Source organism: Maylandia zebra, linkage group LG8 (genome assembly GCF_041146795.1).
Source record: "Maylandia zebra isolate NMK-2024a linkage group LG8, Mzebra_GT3a, whole genome shotgun sequence".
Taxonomy (NCBI): domain Eukaryota; kingdom Metazoa; phylum Chordata; class Actinopteri; order Cichliformes; family Cichlidae; genus Maylandia; species Maylandia zebra.
Genome location: NC_135174.1, coordinates 20364895 through 20386229, shown reverse-complemented (window position 1 = coordinate 20386229; position 21335 = coordinate 20364895). Strand labels below are relative to the sequence as shown.

At 38.0% G+C, this 21335-nt stretch overlaps 1 protein-coding gene across 1 annotated transcript; it reads right to left on the bottom strand.

Annotated features, from left to right (window-relative positions):
• Positions 1-14740: 14740 nt before the first annotated feature.
• Positions 14741-20116, bottom strand: bub3 (BUB3 mitotic checkpoint protein). The gene is made up of 8 exons (XM_004561199.6): positions 19941-20116; positions 17933-18127; positions 17773-17842; positions 17519-17670; positions 16850-17008; positions 16562-16739; positions 16105-16321; positions 14741-15126 (listed from the first exon to the last, which is right to left on the bottom strand). Exons 2-8 carry the CDS (start codon positions 18125-18127, stop codon positions 15117-15119), a joined length of 981 nt encoding a protein of 326 aa, XP_004561256.1. The 5' UTR covers positions 19941-20116; the 3' UTR covers positions 14741-15116.
• Positions 20117-21335: the final 1219 nt, after the last annotated feature.

The following is a 21335-nucleotide window of genomic DNA, read 5'->3' as shown; positions in this document are numbered from 1 at the left end:
CACGAAACAAACGATAGCGTAAAATGAAACGATAGACGTTTTTATATCGTCATCCGATATATATCGTTATATCGAACAGCCTTACCATATCATAAAGCTCAAAATATTTCAAAGGGGTTTCTTGAAGATGATGATGAATTCACTGTTCTCAGATGACAGTTACCTGATCTCTTAAACCAAATGCTCCAGATACAATTACTTCAATTATGTCTGAATTTAGAATCATAGCTTGTTCAGACCTTTGTGGGCTCAAGATACCTTTGAGGTGTGACATTTGATCAGGACTCGGATAAACATAAAAAACACAGTGTTTTTTAATAACATTGATTAAGGATCACATTTGTATAGTGAAAATTTGGGTTTTTATATTTTTGTTCATATTATATTCATGTTCTGTTTCCTTTAACGACAATATGTTTCACTGTCTGTATATAATTGTGTGATAAATGGGTGTCATAGGCAGGATTAAGATAGGAAGACAAATGTGAGGTTGAGTCAGTCGTCTAAACCTATTTCATGATTGTTGGTCACCACTGTTGTTACTTTGCTATGACGGAGTCGTGACATAAATAATTTGAAACTGTTTTTCAAATATTTAAGAAGTAAAAGTGAGGTTTGCTGAAAGACTTGGAAAAAAAGTAGGGTTTTTAGGTAGATGTTTTTACTTATATTTAATATTGTACCTAATTGCTTCCCTAAAGCTATAAGGTATCTGTAATAGTGAACCCCATATACAAAGTCATTTGTCACTACTGGGCCACAAGGTTTCTTCAAAGCCTTATTAGTGAGATGGAGGGCATCCATCAACAGCTTACCCTGCTCTTTGAAAGCATGCAGCATGTCTCCAGCACAGTAAAAGACTGGAGATTAGGAATGGATGGCTGGCCACAGGGACAAAGAAAAGTCTGTTGGACAGCGCTGTGGTGACTGGGAGGGGAGGCTGAGCGGAAATGGACATGGAGATCAGACCAGAACATAGTGTGACAATGTAACAAGGTAAACTGATCCAGGCTGTAATTCCTCTAAAAAACTGAATCAATGAGGGTTCTGTTAAAATGGAAATTCTCCAGGATATCGAGTTTAGGTGAATCTGGAAGTACATAATCAGCTGTAAATTTACAGCTGTCCCTTGCTGTAGCTGTACGAATATGTCTGGTAACCTGCGGATGGGTGTTCTGAACATCTCATTGAACCAGAACATTCATGAATTGAACCTATCGTTTGAACCTACAGGTGTCCAACTTTGACCTCTCGTCATTCAATATGGTCCCAAGGGTGGCTAGGTCAGGTAGCTGGTTTGACATTTTCTTTGTACAAGACATGGAACTCTTGCAACTTAGAGATGAAGGCCTAATCCCTCTCAAATAACAGCGAACAAGCCGCTGTCTCAGCCACAACCATTGTGTTTCTACACCACAGTAACTGTACTCACATAGGTCAGTCAGTACTTGAGGACTTAACTGTTTTTCCTCTCCAAAATGTTTGCTGCACTCCCTTTCACCTGCAGTTTCCCACTAGAATGTCAGCACTGCGCAAATCCAACAAACAGTTTGACCCCATTATGTGAGCGGCACATCTTCTGTGATGTTGCTGCTTCAGCTCGACTAGCTCAAAGGTTCTGATCAGACCCAGGTCAATGCACTCTTTTTAACTGTAATATTTTCTGAGATGCAAGCCTGTTTCATCTGTAGAGGGCCCTAGAGATGAAATTGTGTTGTACTCAGAGCCTAACCCTACGTGATAACCTTGTGGTTTACTGTAAGTGGGGAAATGGGTAGGAATAACTCCTGGCTCTGGTTGTGCCCTAACATAAACACTCTGAACATCAAAATGCCTGAAATTGCCAGTGAATTTGTATTCAGCAGTTAACAATTCTCGACTTTACTCTGCATCTCTTATCTGCCTGTAATTACAGCGGCAATTTTGGTCCCGGTTTTGACACTTTAATGTATCCTGAACTCAAAAAAACTGGCAAAATCTTACACAATCACCAGAACAGGTCAGGTCACCCAAATTTGAAAATGCTGTTTTTCTTACTTAAATCTGGCATGTGTCCATTTTTGAGTTATCAACCACATGGGATTTGGCTAAATTCAGTGTAATTAGTGTAAAAGCTAATTCAATCTGTTCATGGAAAGGTGTTATGACAATGGGTGGGGTGGGGGAATAAATCCATATATTTTGAGAAATTTCACAAAAACAAAACTGATCAGAAACCCTACAAATATTAATCGAATTATTGCAAAAGCATTACCAATGTGTGAAATGGACAAACATTACAGAGTACTGTGTGCTAGTACTAAGATATCATAGTAGATAAGTAAAACCTTGTACCAGTTTAGTTCAATTAAATTTTATTTGTGTAGCACCAAGTTGTGACAACAGTCGCACATTGAAAGACCCTCCAAAATTAGAAACCATTAGACAGCGCTCTATGATGAAGTACTTAAAAGTGAAAGTGGGAAGGAAAAACGCACTGTTGGTACGAAATTCCAGATTTTTTTGGTCATGGATCTTACAGACCAAAAAGCTTACATCCATCCATAAACTCACGCAGCTAAAAATCAATGGATACACATTTTAATCTCCAGTAAACATATTTCAATCTTTATACTAAAGAAATAATGGGGCCAGGATTTGTGAAGATGTAGAAAAATGAATAAGGAACAAAATTCTGCTTCCCAAAACTAAAAAAGAAACAATCGAAAGAGGTAAATCAGTTATGAATCATTGATTGAACTGACAGCTCAGAGATGTGGGTGACAAGAGGGTTGAAAAAGGCTTACAAGCAAACCACTGCTATACTTTAAAGTGTTGTGATGTAATTTTATTGCATGTGTGAATAGTAAATGCTTAAAATACTCACGTATAGCACAGTATCCATGAGGAAATCAAAAAATCATGAGCTGGGAATAATCCTGAAAAATATCAGCAAAAGCAAATAGTAGATATTCCCCCTGAGAACTTTCTTGGCATCTGTATTTTTATAAAACTGATGTATGAGAGGGTTAAGAGTGCTTAAGAGAATAATGTACTGGTGTAACACAGCGAAAAATCTTTGAATGCATTTTACTGCAGCATAAAGTGTAATTTTGGTGAAAATACAACTGCAAGCTACATTTTACAGGCTTTTATACAACTACTACAATGTGATGATAAAAGGAGACGAGCCGCCCCTCTAATGCCCACCAACCCCTATTCTGTCACCACTACTTTGCTGAACAGCAATAAAGCTTTCAGAGTGTGAAAGCAGCAGGACTCGTAAGAGATTAAACATTTTCCCGCCTCTTGCGGATGTTCGAAATTAAGTGTCATCGAAATTCTATTAAATGTTCAATTTAATGTTTAGTTTTTAACACATTTCAGTGTCCGGAAAAAAAAAAGAAAAGAAAAGAGGAAATAATCAAACAGTTGTGTATTTATGAATAAATAAATAACGCAGGCAGGAAGAGACAGGAGGCTGCAGAAATTAGCCAGTTTTGAAACAACTTTCAAAAGCACCACACTTGAACGAACCTACAGGACAACAAAAGACATACAGGAGTGAATAAAATAAAGCTTCCTTGCCAATTACTGTTGCGAATGCGGCCACGGTGGGGCTTTTTGTGCTTCACACAAGCAGTCTTTTCTCCCCTTATCCCCGGCTATTGAGAGGGATACATTAGCCTGGCAGGATGGATGTGGTGGAGAGGAGCAGAGCAGAGAATTCGCAGTCATACAGCTCACTTCACGCCCGGTATTACAGATCTCTTATGATTTCACTCACAGTGCTCGCACACGATGTGATTTTTCCAAGTTTTTTTCTGCTTCCTAAGACTTCCACACAAATCTGCTCACTGTGCTCTTTTATCTTAAACATTTGGGTACAAAAGAGATTTTAGTCTTGGAAGTCAGTCTACTTCATTAAAACACGGACATTTAAACGTTGCTGAAAAACTGTAACCTAAACAAGTAAACCACTTTGACACTGATATGCTTTATTATGCTGAATATGCTTTATTTTATTTATTTATTTTGTCGCAATCATACCTCTGGACCACCTCAGCTCTTTATTATTTATGACAATTCCAGCAGGCTCTTCAGAGTCACAGTTATGTGTGAGTAAATGCTGGGTTAATGCTGCGGATAACAGCATCCATCATGCAGTTTCATTAGCACTGTCCTCTGACCCCTTCCACATAATGTTGTGAAATGTGTCAGGTGCCAGATTATGGGGAGGCATGACGATCAATACAGAAATAAGAGAGACGCGTGCGATGTTTCTGGCCCGGCTGCAGAATAAACCTTCATCCAGCATTCTGCCGCCTGTCACAAATCTGAAAAACAAATGCACTTGCCCACGGCAAGAGCCATCAATAATAATATAATGTGTGGACAATGATGAATTAGAGCCAGACTTCTCAGTGCATTGCTGTTCTACACACAGAAACATTATTGGATGAATGAATTGATCTCTGTGTTCACATTAGTTTGCTTAATCTGTATTTGAGTCGATGGGACAACATACTGTTTCACTTCACCGAATTCAGAAAAGTTTATCATGTCCAATAATCAAAAGCTGTTTATGAAAGCATCTCCTTTTTTGTCTCATTGATTAGGCAGCATAATGCACCGCAATCACTAATCACTCAGACAAAATGCACTTAGAAAATGACAAATGTATTTTATATATAGGTAACAGGTTGGAGCTTAAACAGAGGGGCAATCAAATGTATTTCTCTATAACAATTACCGACGCTAACTTTGGACAAAGAACATGTTTAAAATAGGTCGTTGTGTTTAAACAAAGATGTAGTAACAGTTCAAATTCCCTTCAGTTTTTGTCACTGAACTGCTTGGGATCTGGGATGTTGCAGTATGATCACATCAACAGTTGCTGCAGGTTTGTTGGCTGCACATCTGTGATGCGAATCTTTCGTTCCACCACATCCCGGTGCTCTCTCTTCATGTTTAAGAAATAACTCTGAGATGATTCGACCAGAACTTTTTTCTAATGTTATGTTGTCCAATTTGGTGAACCCGTGTGTATTTTAGCCTCGGTTTCCATTTGGTTGCTGCTTCAAGGTATAACATGCTTTGGGTTCAGAGATGCTCTTCTGCATACTTCTTCATACTTCATACCTCTAACCTATGGCATCAACAAGGCATTCCCTGGAGATGGTTTAGGGGAAAGATCTCAGTAGATCAACTGTTTCTGAAATACTCAGACCAGGCCATCTGGCACCAACAACCATGCCATGTTCAAAGTTTCTTAAATCATAGTTTTTCCCTAATGATGCTTGTTTTCAACTTCAGCAGGTTGTTTGGCCATGTTCACATGCCTAATGCACTGAGTCATTGCCATGGGATTGGCTGATTAGATTTTTGACATAATGAGCAGTTGAACAATTGAACAGGTGTAACTAACAAAGTGGCATTTGAGTGCATATTATTTAGCACACTCCCCCTCTTTGAAGAGCTCACCCACTTAACTCGCATCCCAAGAAAATAGCTAACCCCAGATAAGGCAGCGTGATGTATCCCGAGATAACAGGACTGGGACATCTAAATAAAGGTGTGAAACAATCGCATGGAAAAGGTTATCAATTGACTTCAACCAAAATTAGGAACACTCGGTGCGGCAAGAATTAATAGTTATTAGTCTCAACACCCAAGGATAAGCAGAAGAGCATGATTGATATGATGGAACTGAGAGTTTGTTACACTTAACTTTTGCAAAACACAAATAAAACTAAATTGAAACTAAGGATTTTCAGAAAATAAAAACTAGACTAAACTAGCAAAGAATTGGTAAAAACTAATTACAACTGGCAAAAAATTGAAAATCTGGAGTCGAAACTAAATAAAAAATAAAACCTAATGAAAATGGCGAAACGTTTAAAACCCTGGTGCAGAGATTGGCAAATCTGACCAGGAACGTTATAAAATGGATTGTCAGAACAGTCAGCGTTAAAGCCACATTTGACAGTCCATACTAGGATGGCATTGGACATCTTCGGGGCGGAGGAGGGTTGGTGTGACCAAGGTGTGGTTTGGCTTGTTGTATGTATATTTGAGATCATATGGCTCTGGATGGACCAGTTACCAGGGCATGGAAGGAGGACAGACTCATTAAAGGAGGAGAAGGCATTTCCTGGGATTGGAGATCCTCTGGGTGAGTGGTTGATTAAAAGCATGCATAAAATAGAAGTTATCTGTTGTTATTGATTGGTAATAGATTGATAATTGGCCACATTTACAGCTGTATTGACTTGTTGTGGACGTAGTCGACTTCAGGTTTAAACACTCTCATTAACAGGTTGAAAATAGTGACATTAAAGGAAGAGTATGCAGCACCACCCTGTCAGACGCCAGTGATGGTGGAGCTCACTGATGAATCAGGTGAGCTGGATTCATGGCTGATTCAAAACTAAGATCCCCCTGCTGTGGTCAGTAAGGGGAGAAAAGGGGGAAATAAAATCAAGAATAAAAGAGGCATTTATAAACGTTTAGGTGTCAAGTGAAACGAGACAAAAGGGGGTGTTTTACTGTTATTTTAATGTCAGCATTATTATTGTATGAGAATCATGCAACAAGCATTGCATCGATGATCATTTATTGAAGCTTTTGACCTTATACTAACATCTGTGTTCCTGTGATTGTTATAACCTCTGATGAATCTTCTATTTACAGGTGTTAGGATAATGATATAATTTTTCATTGCAGGTGTAACCATGATCATTTTTATACATATCGCGATTTGTTGCTCATTGTAGAGTTGTGCTCAAGTTAATAAGGGTTAAAAGCTACAGTCAGCGCGAATGTCTGACTGATCTATTGAGGGGAAAGGCTTCGAGCATAGAAGGCCGCACGCGCTTACATAACATTGATATCATGTTATTCTTTGTGATCTTTTCTTCAATTATGTCTTTAAGGTTAGTTTAAATAGTGGCAGTTAATTAAACGACATTTATTAAAATATTAAATACCTGAGTCAGAACGTTACACGCGGATCACCTTAAGAGTCTGGGAAACTTTGTAGCTGCCTAACTTTTTTTTAATGTTCTAGCTCCGTTGATTTGACACATTGGAATGTGTCAAAAAAGGGGGGGAAGGTTGAGCTTTAACATCAAACAAGGATTATTTGAACAATTTATAACTTCATTTGTGTCTTTAATAATTTAGGAATGGTAAAGCTTAAGCTAATAGCGGTCCGAGAAGACGGACCTTTTAGAGAATCAGTGAAAAAGCATAAACTATCACTTTCATGTTTAATCATAACTCATTGAAATGAACTGAATAGCGCTTAGAAGATTTGTTAATTTCTTTGTCTTTTGTTAAAAAGAGGGGTTTCAATAATTTTCAGACACACCTTGCAAATGTGCTTATAACGAGTTGGCACTCGGCCTTTTGAAGGTCAGAAGCTTCGTTCGGCGTGACTGTCCGGACTGATAAAGTGTAGGAAACGCCTTGAGTGCAGAGGGCTAAATGCAAACACGCTTACACACACATAAGATATGATTAGAATAAGTCCCTGGGACATTCTGAATGTTTTAGACCAATTTTGAATCACTAGAAGGTCAGTAGATAACAACATTAGATTATTAGGGTTAGGAAGAGAGGTGTTTTGGTTTTCTGTCTCTTACAGAGAAAGGAACAGACACCAGACGAGGCCACAGAGATACGAGGGTCCTTCGCAGCAGAGACAGATACAGTGACTGCCGAGACACCAACTGGGTCCAAGGGTCATGGCGTTTGGGCTCCAGCTAGCCACTTCAAAAGGATGAATCCCATAAATACAGCAATAACCATGAAGGGGTTGATGGAAATCCGGAAACACCAGACCAACGAGGTTCGAGAGGCTCTTGGGCAAAAGGGGGACGCCTTCCTGTTCTTTTCTGGAGGATACACGGGAGACACAGGACCCGAGGATACACAGATCGTTGTTTGAAATAGGGGCAGAATAATCCCCTGATCTGTGTCACGACTGAAGGGTTGTCTAACCCCTGAGGTTGAAGTAAGAAGAACAGAGGATCACGCAACTGGACGACACTGGTAGCTGCAGCAATAAAATAAAGGTTAAGAGCTCTTCGGACAGAGGTTCTAGTCTACGTCTGAATGGTATAAGGGAACACCAAATAAAGCTGTGGGAGAACAGGGGAGTGTCATCTGGACCTGCTATCCTTGTAGTAATAGTTTGTCTTGCACCTGACTTGCGCAAACACAGAGGTCATCTTACATATGGTTTGCCCGTCAGGGGGACAAAGGACCTCAGGAGTGAGAAGAGATGAACCCGGCCACACTGGGCTACAGGGTGTTTGTGAGGTCATTATTCTAATGACCTCATCAGGGGGAATTGTTAGATTATAATATTATTTTATGCCATGTTATACCCCTAATTAAAGATTGTGAATTATTATGTAGTTTTAGTTTGCATTATTCTCCTGAATCAGAAGAAGCTGATAACTATTGCATTAGTTAAACTGATTTGCATTACATTAAACTGCTGACTTGTTGTGAATGAATGATATTGTTTTATGATGCATTATACTGCTGAGTTATAAGAAATCTAATTTGTCTGAGTAGAAGAGAACAGAGTGTGCTGGAGTTTTCTGCCCTATTTCAGCAGGAGCAGATAAACAGGGAGCCAAGGTCGTAGCTTAGGCGCTGTGTGAGAGAAAGCATGTGAATGTTTAGGCTTTGTATGATAAGGTGGAGGCACCAGAGGCTATAAAAGTTTGAGCAATGCTCCACCATTTTGAGATTTTGAGGCTGTCTGCATCAGTGTCCATCTCCCACGCGTGTGTTCATTAAAATCATCGTTTGACTCAACCCGGCCGGACCAGTGTTGTTATTGTGGTTTTTTCTCTTGTCTCCATCCCCAATATTTTGAACCTTAACAGTCTCATTGATTAGGCAGCATAATGCACCACAATCACTAATCACTCAGACAAAATGCACTTAGAAAATGACAAATGTATTTTATATTCAATAACATCGATTTTTCCCCCCTTGCTTAGGTAACAGGTTGGAGCTTAAACAGAGGGGCAATCAAATGTATTTCTCTATAACAATTACCGACGCTAACTTTGGACAAAGAACATGTTTAAAATAGGTCGTTGTGTTTAAACAAAGATGTAGTAACAGTTCAAATTCCCTTCAGTTTTTGTCACTGAACTGCTTGGGATCTGGGATGTTGCAGTATGATCACATCAACAGTTGCTGCAGGTTTGTTGGCTGCACATCTGTGATGCGAATCTTTCGTTCCACCACATCCCGGTGCTCTCTCTTCATGTTTAAGAAATAACTCTGAGATGATTCAACCAGAACTTTTTTCTAATGTTATGTTGTCCAATTTGGTGAACCCGTGTGTATTTTAGCCTCGGTTTCCATTTGGTTGCTGCTTCAAGGTATAACATGCTTTGGGTTCAGAGATGCTCTTCTGCATACTTCTTCATACTTCATACCTCTAACCTATGGCATCAACAAGGCATTCCCTGGAGATGGTTTAGGGGAAAGATCTCAGTAGATCAACTGTTTCTGAAATACTCAGACCAGGCCATCTGGCACCAACAACCATGCCATGTTCAAAGTTTCTTAAATCATAGTTTTTCCCTAATGATGCTTGTTTTCAACTTCAGCAGGTTGTTTGGCCATGTTCACATGCCTAATGCACTGAGTCATTGCCATGGGATTGGCTGATTAGATTTTTGACATAATGAGCAGTTGAACAATTGAACAGGTGTAACTAACAAAGTGGCATTTGAGTGCATATTATTTAGCATCAGTACTGCCAAATATCGTAGTATAACTTGTAGTTTTTAAACAATACTATGGTCAACCTACATAAACGTCCACAGGTCCTTGTATAAACTAGTCAATATTACTGAATACAAAGAAAGCTAATACCAGAAAACAGCTCCAAGCAGCTTCATTTAAGTAGTTATGTTACTCTAGACCCATGAGATCCTCATGGCCCACAATGACAATAGCATTGGTATACATGTTCCTGTGATCAGTGTCTTGACCCAAATGTCACAGGGCATATACAAACACAAAAAGCAATAATAGTCCTAAGGGTTTTCATTTTCTTATAATGCAGGATTTAGACAAATAAATAAGAAGCAAATATAGATTGATAGTGAAAAGGAAATGGACTATATTGATTTGAACTGAAAATGAAGGCCACTGGCTACTGTGGCTTTTCCTTTCACCCATTGTGACCTGAGTGTTAATATAAATGCAAGTATTTAACCTTAAGCTATGCTGTATGATTGCATGGTAAGCCCAAGTTTAGCTGTGCCTTCTTCTATTTGACACTAACACTTAATTGTCTGATAATGGCTGTCTTGAAATTGTATTCTGCAAGGGATTTTGCCAATAACCTCTAATAAAGCAGGTTGAAATGGATACAAGGAGTAAGTTAAATCTTGGCCACACTCACCCAGAGGCACAGAGGAAACTTGAGCCTCAAAGATTTGGTGCATTAGTTCTGCTAAGCTAACCGTGAATGCTAATTGCAGGAAGGACAAACTGTAACCCCTGCCCTGTGGCCATGAACCCATTAAACAGCACAGAGAGTTCATAGGTATGGAGAGTGCACAAAGAGGTTTGCCTGAAAAGACCTGCAATCTGATTTCAGTTTAAATGGGGATACCTACTTACTGTTTTTCAAAGGTTCCCCGGGGATGTGCCCTCCCTGTATTTAAAGTAAGACTGCTTGTCACTCCAGAACTGACCGCAAATCATCTGTACAATGCAAAAGGTTCTGGAGTCTGTTGTGTGAGACAGAGAACTTGGGTGTCTCTCTACAGGACAGATCAGTTATGTCTAAGTGCTTGTGGTTTCACGCCCTGGAGGGTAACAACCCAGTCATGGTAACATATGACACCCTGTACATGGAAAAGGTGTTCTTTATGATCAGGAGCAATAAAGCATTGCCACTGAATCACCAACCTTAATTATTTAGATTGAACTTTCATTTAGGCATAGATTGCTAAAAACACGCCAGACAAAATACAAAACCATGCTAGTGATAAAACATTACCAGGAATGCTATTATGCACAACAGTATCCCAATTTACATTGATTGCATGCTAACGTTTGCTAATTAGCACCAAACGTAAATGTGTTTGCTCAAAACCAGATGCCGGACAAACCAGATTTATATTTGACATTTGATAAAGTATTTGTCCCTTTCATGATTTCTTAGTTTTTTCCATATTTCTCACACTTAAATGTTTTAAATCTTCAAATAAATGTTCATATTTGACAAAGGTAACTATAAAAAAATCTGCATTTTATTACTTTATGAAAAAGTCACAGCTACTTTCTACCACTGAATGTGCCATCTGCATCTGCTAACCACTCTTCTAAAGAATAAGTGGTCAAATGGTCCATTTATGAGGCCTTGGACAGTTTACATTGATGGAAGATACACACAAGTGTAACTGATAACCTGGTAGCCGAACGTTCCACATATTAATGCTTAAGTTTGTTTACGCTGTTTGTGTAAAACACAGAAATACATTTATTATGCGATGCCCTTTATAGTGAAGTTAGTCTAAATGTAAAACCTAATAAGATGTGGTAGTGTGATTAACACATTAGTGGCTCAGTAATTTAAAACAGCATCAATTGAGTTTTTATACAAGTTTGTTACACTGGTATAATTTCTTTCAGTTTCTACAGTCTCCAAAGTAAAGATCATGGTCTTGTCCTCCCCAGATTTAGCATGCTGTGTCCACTTCATCCAAACTTCGGGGGAACGAAACCCAACCCTTTCACTCGGGCATGGCTGTGGCCTGCCTCGCTCCTATCTGCCCCTGCCCCAGGGAGGCTTTTAAAGGAACTTTGGTGGGCGAGACAACATCTTCTCAAGAGCATTGTAGTTACATTAGAGCGTAATTAGGCGATAAAGCTTAAGGCCATGTAACCCACTGCTAGGTGTCACACTCACAGCTATCCATCTCTTTTACAGGGCTGACAGGGGACAGGGGCACTCCTCTGGGAGCTGGACTATAGTAAATTAAAAATCTCTGGGCATGACAAGGGGGGGTCACAGATATTTGGTTTGACATTCCATTTTGGCTCATAAGCTTTGCGCTGGAGATTAGGTTAAATACAGTGCAGTCCAAATCTTTATTTAAATCATTTAAAAATATTTAGAGACCTTATAAAAATAAGGTCTTTAAAATTATAAAATTGGATTACATTTCTTTATTAAATTAAATGTATGAATGATATTTTAGAAAAATTACAAAATAAAATACTTTTTAACCTCACTGGTGGCATAGTGCTATGAAAAAGTACTTTCCCCATCCATATTTTTTTTTTGCATGTTTTTCACATGTTTGAGATCATCAAATAAATTGTAATATTAGACAAAGATAACTAGAGTGAATGCAAAATGCTATTTTGAAATGATGGTTTCATTTATTAAGGGGAAAGACCTATCCAAAGCTACCTCACCCATGCCAAAAAGTAATTGCCCCATAAAACTAATAACTGCTTGTGCCTCTCTTGGCAGCAAAAACTGCAATCAAGCATTTGTGATAACTGACAATGAGCCTTTCACATCACTGTGGAAGAATTCTGACCTACTGACAATTTTTTTTTGATTCAGCCCATTGAAGGGTTTTCGAGCGTGAACCTTCTGTTTAAGGTCACACCAAAGCATCTCAGTTTTAGGGCTAGACTTTGACTAGGCCACTCCAAAACCTTCATTTTGGTTTTTTGAGCAGAGGTGAGTTTACCGGTGTGTTTTGGATCTTTGTCCTGCTGCATAAACCCAGGTGTGCTTGCGCTTTAGGGCACAAACTGATGACCAGACATTCTCCTTCAGGATCAAAGCAGCTCCAGACTATCACTCTATTGTAATTTTAAAATTTGTTTGATAATTTGTGTAACAAATATGCAAAAATAACTGAAAAAATGTTTGCCCAGGAAGAGGGCAAACATTTTTCATAGCACTGTAAAGTATTAAAGGAGGCTTTGTTAGGGTGTCAGTAAAACCTCGAACACTGAACCATAGTAGGTGTGCTGATATGGTTATGAAATCTTGTAATCAGTTTTCTTCCAGCATGAAATATAATTTATGCTCATTAAAAATTACCATAGTTTAATTTTTATCATTTAAAATTGTGATTTCACAATTAAAAGCTTGAAGAAACTGCATTATAGCATGGTGTCACTTTGTGTCTTTGTGGTCTACAGTAAGTAACAATGAAACGTAAGACAAACCAGAATGTGGTCAATATTTTCCTGATGCATCATGTGATTTCCCCATTTTTCCCCAGCTCACGAACGACGCAGGGCTATCATCAGCTTGATATAATATTAGAAACCAGTCTTGAGAGATAAGGTGTCTGCTGAAGGTCATCTGCGCCCTCTTGAGTGAACATAAGAGCCCTTTGTGGTTGGGTTAAATGCACCTGACAGGCTGTTGGAGGACAATCACCCATTTTAATTGTCATGTAACGGTTTCATGTAGAGCCAAAGTGTCTGCAACACTTCAGTGGTTGGAAATCAGAGCCCAGCCACACAACCACAGATGTGGTTATCTGAACATTTGCTAGAGGAAATAAAAAAAAAAAAAGACATTTGGAAGAACATGCTGATAGATAATCCAGCTATCTGCAACAATTTGTTAAATTATAGAGCTTAATACATCTTTTAATAAAAGGGTTGGAAAAATACTAACTGCCTTAATGCACCTTTCAAATAGACTGCTAAATTACTTTTTCCTGTGTAACACCTATCCAATATGGGTTTAATGAACACACTAAATTTCGCAATTTAGTAGAAGCCAAAAATGGCAGGAAACAAGGTAATTCACTACACCCACAATAACAAACCCCTGCCCATTCTCCCTCTATTTCCATGAATGCCATTTCATATTAAGCTGCAGTCCTAATCTAACGTCAAAGACAGACTCATTATCGACAATCACAGGAATTAGTTACATCATTTCACCAAAGTGGACTAATCATTTCCAGGATACTGCAGAAGCAGATAAAAACCATTTGGGAAAAAATAGGATCTCTTAAATAGAATAACTGACATCTATATCTTCTCTCATGCTTAGGCTGAAAGGTTTCAGAAACTGCATTAGATGCCATTGAAAATCTGCGGGAAAAAGACATCGCTTATATTTTTCCAGAGCTGCACTGTGCCAGTCGTATATTACCAAATACTGCATTACAAAAGCCTGTGTTGCATCTAATTCTGTCATCAGTGTAACAACTGGCACAGTCTATAGATAAATTCAGTGATAATAATACACTTTTAAAAAGTTTTAGCCCTCTGAAACATCACTGCTGTCATCTGCTAAAACAGCAGAATTAGCTCATTGTTTATAGGTTGGAAGTTACCATAAATCCACTACTAAGGGATATATCTATATCTGGGGAGAGAGAGAGAGACAGAGAGGGAGAGAGATGTATATACACACACACTTAAAAATGGATGATGAAAAAAAGGATGATTAAATAGGCTGGGTCATCAAGTTTAGTTGTTTTTTTCTCCCAATTTTCCCCAGTAATAAACCTGGATCTTGTTTAGGCCAAAGACCTCTGATGTCTATCAGCAGAGGTCACTGTCTGGGGGCAAGTGGAGCCCACAGCAAGATGAGTGGATCATCACTTTCCCTCAACACATCATCAAGAGAACAATCCTTATTGCCTTGACACATTCCTAGCATTTCTCCAGCTGTTGTTCATGCAGGTAGTATGTGACAAAGTATAAATTAACTTCATGATGGTCATATTTGAACATTTATTAAATTCCAAGTATCAAACTGTGAGCACTGAAAGACTGATCCACGAACAGCTGCAACTGTGCCTTGTTAAAATGTCAAAATACCAAAAAGACCAAGGGGAAAGAAAAGTCAAAAAGGTACAGTATATACAAAAATGATTTTAGTCGAGAAAGAACAAGACAAATACATAAAAGAATGAAATATTTAACACAGACCAGAAACGAGCAGAAAATGTAACAACTGTTACTTAAATTACAAATGCGGTTTGGGAATGGAAAGAAATGACAGGAAACGATATAGTAATGGTACACTGGATGCCAGCAGATAAATCCAATGTGATAAAGGCTTCAAAGGCAGAGGGAAGTCTTCCTCTGTGCACTTAGGTTGACCTGTAAACCAAAAAACACAAGAAGAGATTCAATTAACTTGAGCAATCACTGAATTGATACATGGAGACAAGTCATATCCCATTTGGTAACTACAGTTTTGTATCATTGCTTCTTTTCGAAGTTCTCGACAAAAGCCACTCACCTTTTAATTAAGTCGGTACTTTAAAATTACTTTTAACATCTGCTTATTGAGATTACAATCAGTCTTTCTACATCTAAAAGCTCCAATGAAAAAAAAAGCACATTTAAGGCATCCTGAGGTGAAGGAAAAGATAACCTTAAAGAGATTTGGATTTTTGGCCAGAGTCCCAGTATAGTCATGGCTATGATATACACCACAAAGATAAGCCTCAAAATGCCAGGTCGTGGTTACCAAACACACGACAAGAAACTGTTGAGCTCTGCAACCAGGTTCTAGGGACAAGTATGGCTGACGGTGAAAGAGACAATCTGGTATTTGAAAAGTATGTTGTGATGTTTATAGACTATTATGGATGTTTACCTGCCAGTACCTATTCAGCTTACTCAAATAAAGCTGAAAATGAACTCTAATAAAATCTATGATTTATTTCAAATTAGATATAGAGGGAAATATTAAGAATTCCTTTTAAAATACTTTAGGTCTGGATTGAAAAACAAGTCAAAAGAACACCTCAATTCTTTTGACTTTGACAAAACAGGGGTAGTATTTATAACAGGCCCACTTTAATGGACTGCCTCATGCTATATAGAAGGTTTATGTTTATTTGGTCACTGAGTAGATATTTATAACAGCCACAGATGTACAAAGTGAAAGGAGGACTTCAAGTTCTCATCTATCTTTCACTATCGGATATTGAAAAGTGGATGGACAGAGATAAAGATCAGCATATGCTGCAGCTCGACCTGCACATTGTAAACAGCACTGCTCAGAGATTCAGCGGTATGAAACTGCCATTCTGAGCAGTACTTTGCACAGCAGACAAGAGGAAGACTCACTTGGGCTTTGTCTCGGCATCTGTGACCTGGCGGATAAAGATGGCATCCTCTGGGTGGCTGATGTCTCCTTTCTCAAACATGTAGGAAGCGGCGATTGCAAGCATGGTGCCATCATTATTAAAGGCCAGTGATGCAATACTGGTTGGATACCGATGGAACTGACACAAACGCTTCTTGTTGAATGGATCCCAGATGTTCACAAAGCCATCTGAGCCACCTGGTAAAAGGAGAGGTTCAAGGTCAACCTCAAAAAGTTTTCGGCCTTGTTATTGCTGAGATATGGATCTATATTAACAAGAGTTCTGGATGCAACCTTGGCAGTTAAGAGGTGAAGGTCAGAGAAAAATCTAAGATATTTTCTGTAGCTGACTCTTTTTGTATATACATATATAAGCTAAGACAGATCTAAGAATAAACAAATACCTGCTTTTGTCAAGTACTAACTAGCCAATCTTACCTGTGGCAAAGGTGTTATGAACACTGTGAAATGAGATGGCATTGACAGGATAAACATGCTCGATTCCTTCTTCCTTCAGCCTGTGGCACTTGAAAGCGTATTTCTTCTTCTGAACTTCCTGGCTTGGGTCCAGGTACTCTACAGCTACACGTCCCTCAATTGAACTCAAGACATACCCCTGGAGCCAAGACAGAAAATATGAGGTTAAAATTTGACTCTATATTATCAGGTTCTATTAAGAACAAATTATCAGCCAGGTTTTAACAGTCTTCATATTTTATAGTCTACCTGTTTGTTGGGGAAGGCTCTAATGCAGCGCGTCTGATACTTCAGACTGGACTCTCTTCTTTGCTGCACATATCCCATGTTTCTCAAATCCCACACCAGTACTCGTCGTCCTGCTGTGCCAACAATCAGCCTATCTCCAGCCACAGAGAGGGTATACACCTTTGACAAAGACAAGTTATGAGACAAGATGGCGACATCACTAGCAGTGCCAAAAATCATATGAAATGTATATGCATACAACATTACTTAACCACATGCAAACATATTAAACTTAACATCTTTTTCTTTGTTAACCATTATGGGAAAGTAAATGAATACAATTACAATGTCTAATGTAGGGAGCTTTCTAGAAAATATATTAATAGCTACATCACTGTGTACCAGTATTAGGAGTAAAGCCAAAATAAAATGTAAATAAAATCCATCAAAAAATTTTCCTGTTTTCATTAATAGTCTTATCAACTCATTCTCAATAACAACTGCTAAACCTGTAATGCCCTCCTGAGAATCCAAAATACTTTGTTGCTTTGAAAAAGGATGAATCTCCAAAAATGTCATGTTTTCTTTTTTAAACTTTAATAGCAATTCTAGTGATTTAGATCTGAAAACATGTATATAACAATCTTATAAACAATATGGTTAAGCTCAGTGGTGGCTCTACTGCTTTACCTTGTCTGGCTGAGTAAAGGTGCCAGCGTTGCAGGGCGTTCGTGGGTCCCACAGTCGAACTGATCTATCCCAGCTACCTGTTACCATGACATTAACTTCTGGGCAGTACTCTACACAACGAATGGCAGCATCATGTGTTCCAACAATTGTGTCTGTTTAAAGAGAAGAAACCAGCAGAATATAGATGAAAGCATTCCAACAAATATGTTTTACTACTGGAAGTTTTTAATCCACCTACCAGATTAGTAACATACCTTGGTCTGTGTTCAAATCATGCATTTTTAACTGTGCATCTAAACCTCCACTCCAAGAATGTGTTGGATCCTGAAAGTTAAAGGTTTATCATTTGAGCACACCAGACTTCAAGGCTATAACATAACAAGAAGAAACCTAAGCAGAAAATATGTGACCTACATAAAATGCACAATCCAGAACTGGAGCCGTGTGCTGGTACTTCATTCGCATGGTGTTGCCTCCCACGTCATAGAGACGGACAGTGCAGTCCCAAGAGGAAACCAGGAGAAACTGGGCTGTGCTGGGACTGAACTTGACAGCAGAGATGCCATCCTCTGGTCCCTGATTGAGCTTGTACTCGTTTGAGCCTGTCATCTGCAGCAGAGAAAAATGAGCAGGCGATTTCAACTTTAATAGTAATCAACCCTGCAAGGTGTTTTAATGCAACCTAACTGACATTTAGACTGGAATCACAACAGGACACAACAGAGGTCAAACATTATAAACTGGGCTGTTAATTTCGATCTAACTGCCCAGTTTTAAATACTGCTCCACTATGAACATCTATGACACTGTCAAAACACATATTTTATTCATTTCCTCATTCATTTGGAAAAAAATGTCTGTACAGAAATTTTTAACACTTTATTGGGCAAGGAGCTATATTTGGTAACTTAATAGCCAAAATTAGCACCCCAATGCTTCATATTGAAATTGTAGAGCCATGGATTCCTCCCAGTGAGTCAGCAAAGATCAGGTCATATATATATATATATATATATATATATATATATATATATATATATATATATATATATATATATATATATATATATATATATATATATATGACCTGTTCACCTGAAACTGGTACAAGGGATGTCAAGTCCATTTTAGACATACACCGGATGTATCTAGCAAGCCATACTTGTGTTATGAAAAACAAACAAAATAAAAAACTATTATAAACGTAGGACAGCAGATGTCAATTGTATATTGAACCTTGCCACAAGTTTGTGTAATAACATAAAGTGATTCAGTGACAAATGTATTCCACTTGACATTTTCAGGCTATAAACAGAACCACAGATGCTATATTTAGTTCATTTTATAAGCATACATCCATGTATTTTTTACCGTGAGTCTTGTTACTGCTAAAATTGACTTAGTATTTCAATATATGCGATTAATTTATTTTGGACTGAATTACATGTAAGAGAAAATAAGTGGTACCACCACTAGTTATACCATTTTTTACAATTTCTGCATCACCGTTTTAGATTCATTTTAGGCTTCACTGTTAATGCGCACCTTCAAAGATGGCTGGATATTTATGTTCTCTCTTTTATTTTGCATTTGTGTAGTTGGAACTTTTTTTTAAGTACCATGCCGTATATAAACCCTAGATCCAGGTGGATACACATGCAGCGAAAAAACTTAAATTGTTGCTGAAAATGATAAATATTTAGTTACAATGTCTTATTGGAAATTATGTCACCTTACAGAAGCTTCAAGTATCATAAGGCCTGTGACAGAACAGGACTGCTGTTATCGTTGTGACAAATGCCAGTATTATTCAAGATAAAAATGTTTCCCTAAAATCTCTAAGTTTTTCCAGTACTTTATTTTATAGACACACTTTTTGGAAACATGTTTACCTAAGATGGGGAGAAGTCATTATACTGATTGTGATTTGCAACACAACGTGCTCCAATGACACTTCAGATTTGAAATTTTGAATTTCCACGTCTTTCAGTGACTCCCTTATAAAGGGTTACTATTACTTAGAAGTTATTAGTGGCTTCAGTGAAAACCAAACATGCGTTTTCATACACATTATAAAGCTACATAAATTCCCTGGTCGCAAACACAGCCTAACAGCAGTTGGTTAAAGGCTTTGTTGCTTGTTTTCAATGCAGCCCACCGACAGAATACCCGCCCCAAATAGTAGCTAGCAACCATATAAACTAAAATACATGTTTATATGCCTTTCTGTCAGTTGAATGACTGCGCTACTTGTGACTTTATAACCGCATTACTTTTTGTTCCACACTGACTGGACTCATTGTTCAGTTAAATCCAGGAATTACACCAAGCCCACTACTACTCTTGCCACTGGTGTTAGCTAATGCTAGCTCGAAAGGGCAAAAGCAACGAGCACAAATGTTAGTAGTTTCACTTCACTTACCGCTTCAGTCAGATGTCGTTCGGACGTGATCAGTTGGTTTATTTGCCAAGAGCGATTATTATACCTTTTTAGTTAACTATAAAAATATATGAATATACGAGAACACAATGTGGCTGCGTGAGGATAGCTCGCTACCGACGGTCCACAAGGCGCTGATTGGTTGAAAGAAATGTTCAAGTTCGCGCCTGCGATTTCATTGGCTGAGCTGATTTCTATGGTTATTTCCGTTGTCTCAATACAGAACACGTGACATGGGTCCCTTTTCTGTCTTACGCCGTATTTCTTCCTAGAGCCTACTTTCTAAGATGAATAGGCCTGATATCTATCTATCTATCTATCTATCTATCTATCTATCTATCTATCTATCTATCTATCTATCTATCTATCTATCTATCTATCTATCTATCTATCTATCTATCTATCTATCTATGCAAGCATTTATCTGTGGTTTTACTCTAAAATCATGAAGTTGTATAGCTCATATGTTAAATAAACAGGTATCAGAAAAGCTGAGAGAAAAGTGAGCACATTTTGAAACAGGCACCTGTACAATGCGCCTTTTTTTGTTGTCCATTTTTTTGTTTTTGGCTTTTTGCTTTTGCTTTTTGAAGTTTGACTAGGAGTTTACCACATAAATTAACCACCATAAATCAACCATATTGAGGCACATGTAATGGTATATTTTAGTTTAAGCTGCTCTCAAGCGCTATTCAATAAGGAAAATAATAAAAAAGAATAATAAAATAAAGCATATAGTAACGTGATGACTTTATGAAAAATTAAGAAGGCCGGCTCTCAATCTTTCAGATTCATTTTGTAATTTAGGCTAGTACATTCTAATTTGTGTGGATATGTGACAGTTTTCTTCTTCTAATTATAGGACATGTTTTCCGCAATACTTTTTCTTAATTATATAAAGCAAAAATTATATGATGAAAAGAGCTGACGCTGAGGCCTAAATGCTTCACAGAAACCCAACATTTGGTTCATCCAACGTTCCTATTATTTAGAATGCAGTTGTTTATTTTTCTAAGTGATCGGTATAAATATTGTTGCCACTCTAATGCTGATCCGTGTTTTATTTTCGATAGGCTCGAAAATAAAACACGGATCAGCATTAGAGGAAGCTTAAGAACCCTTAAGAACATACCCCTCACAAATGTTAGAAACCAAGAACGACATGACATGAATAAACATTCGTGTTGCACACACCAAGGCTATATAAAAGGAAACATTTCTTGCTTGAATTAATTTTTACTGAGTGCGAGACCATATAATATACAGAATTTCAATAACAACATCAGAAGAAAACCATACACAAAAAACAGAGGCTTTTTTGGCTTTTTCATGGCTGTAAAATTACGCCAACCACTGCGTCAAAAAGACAAATGCCTG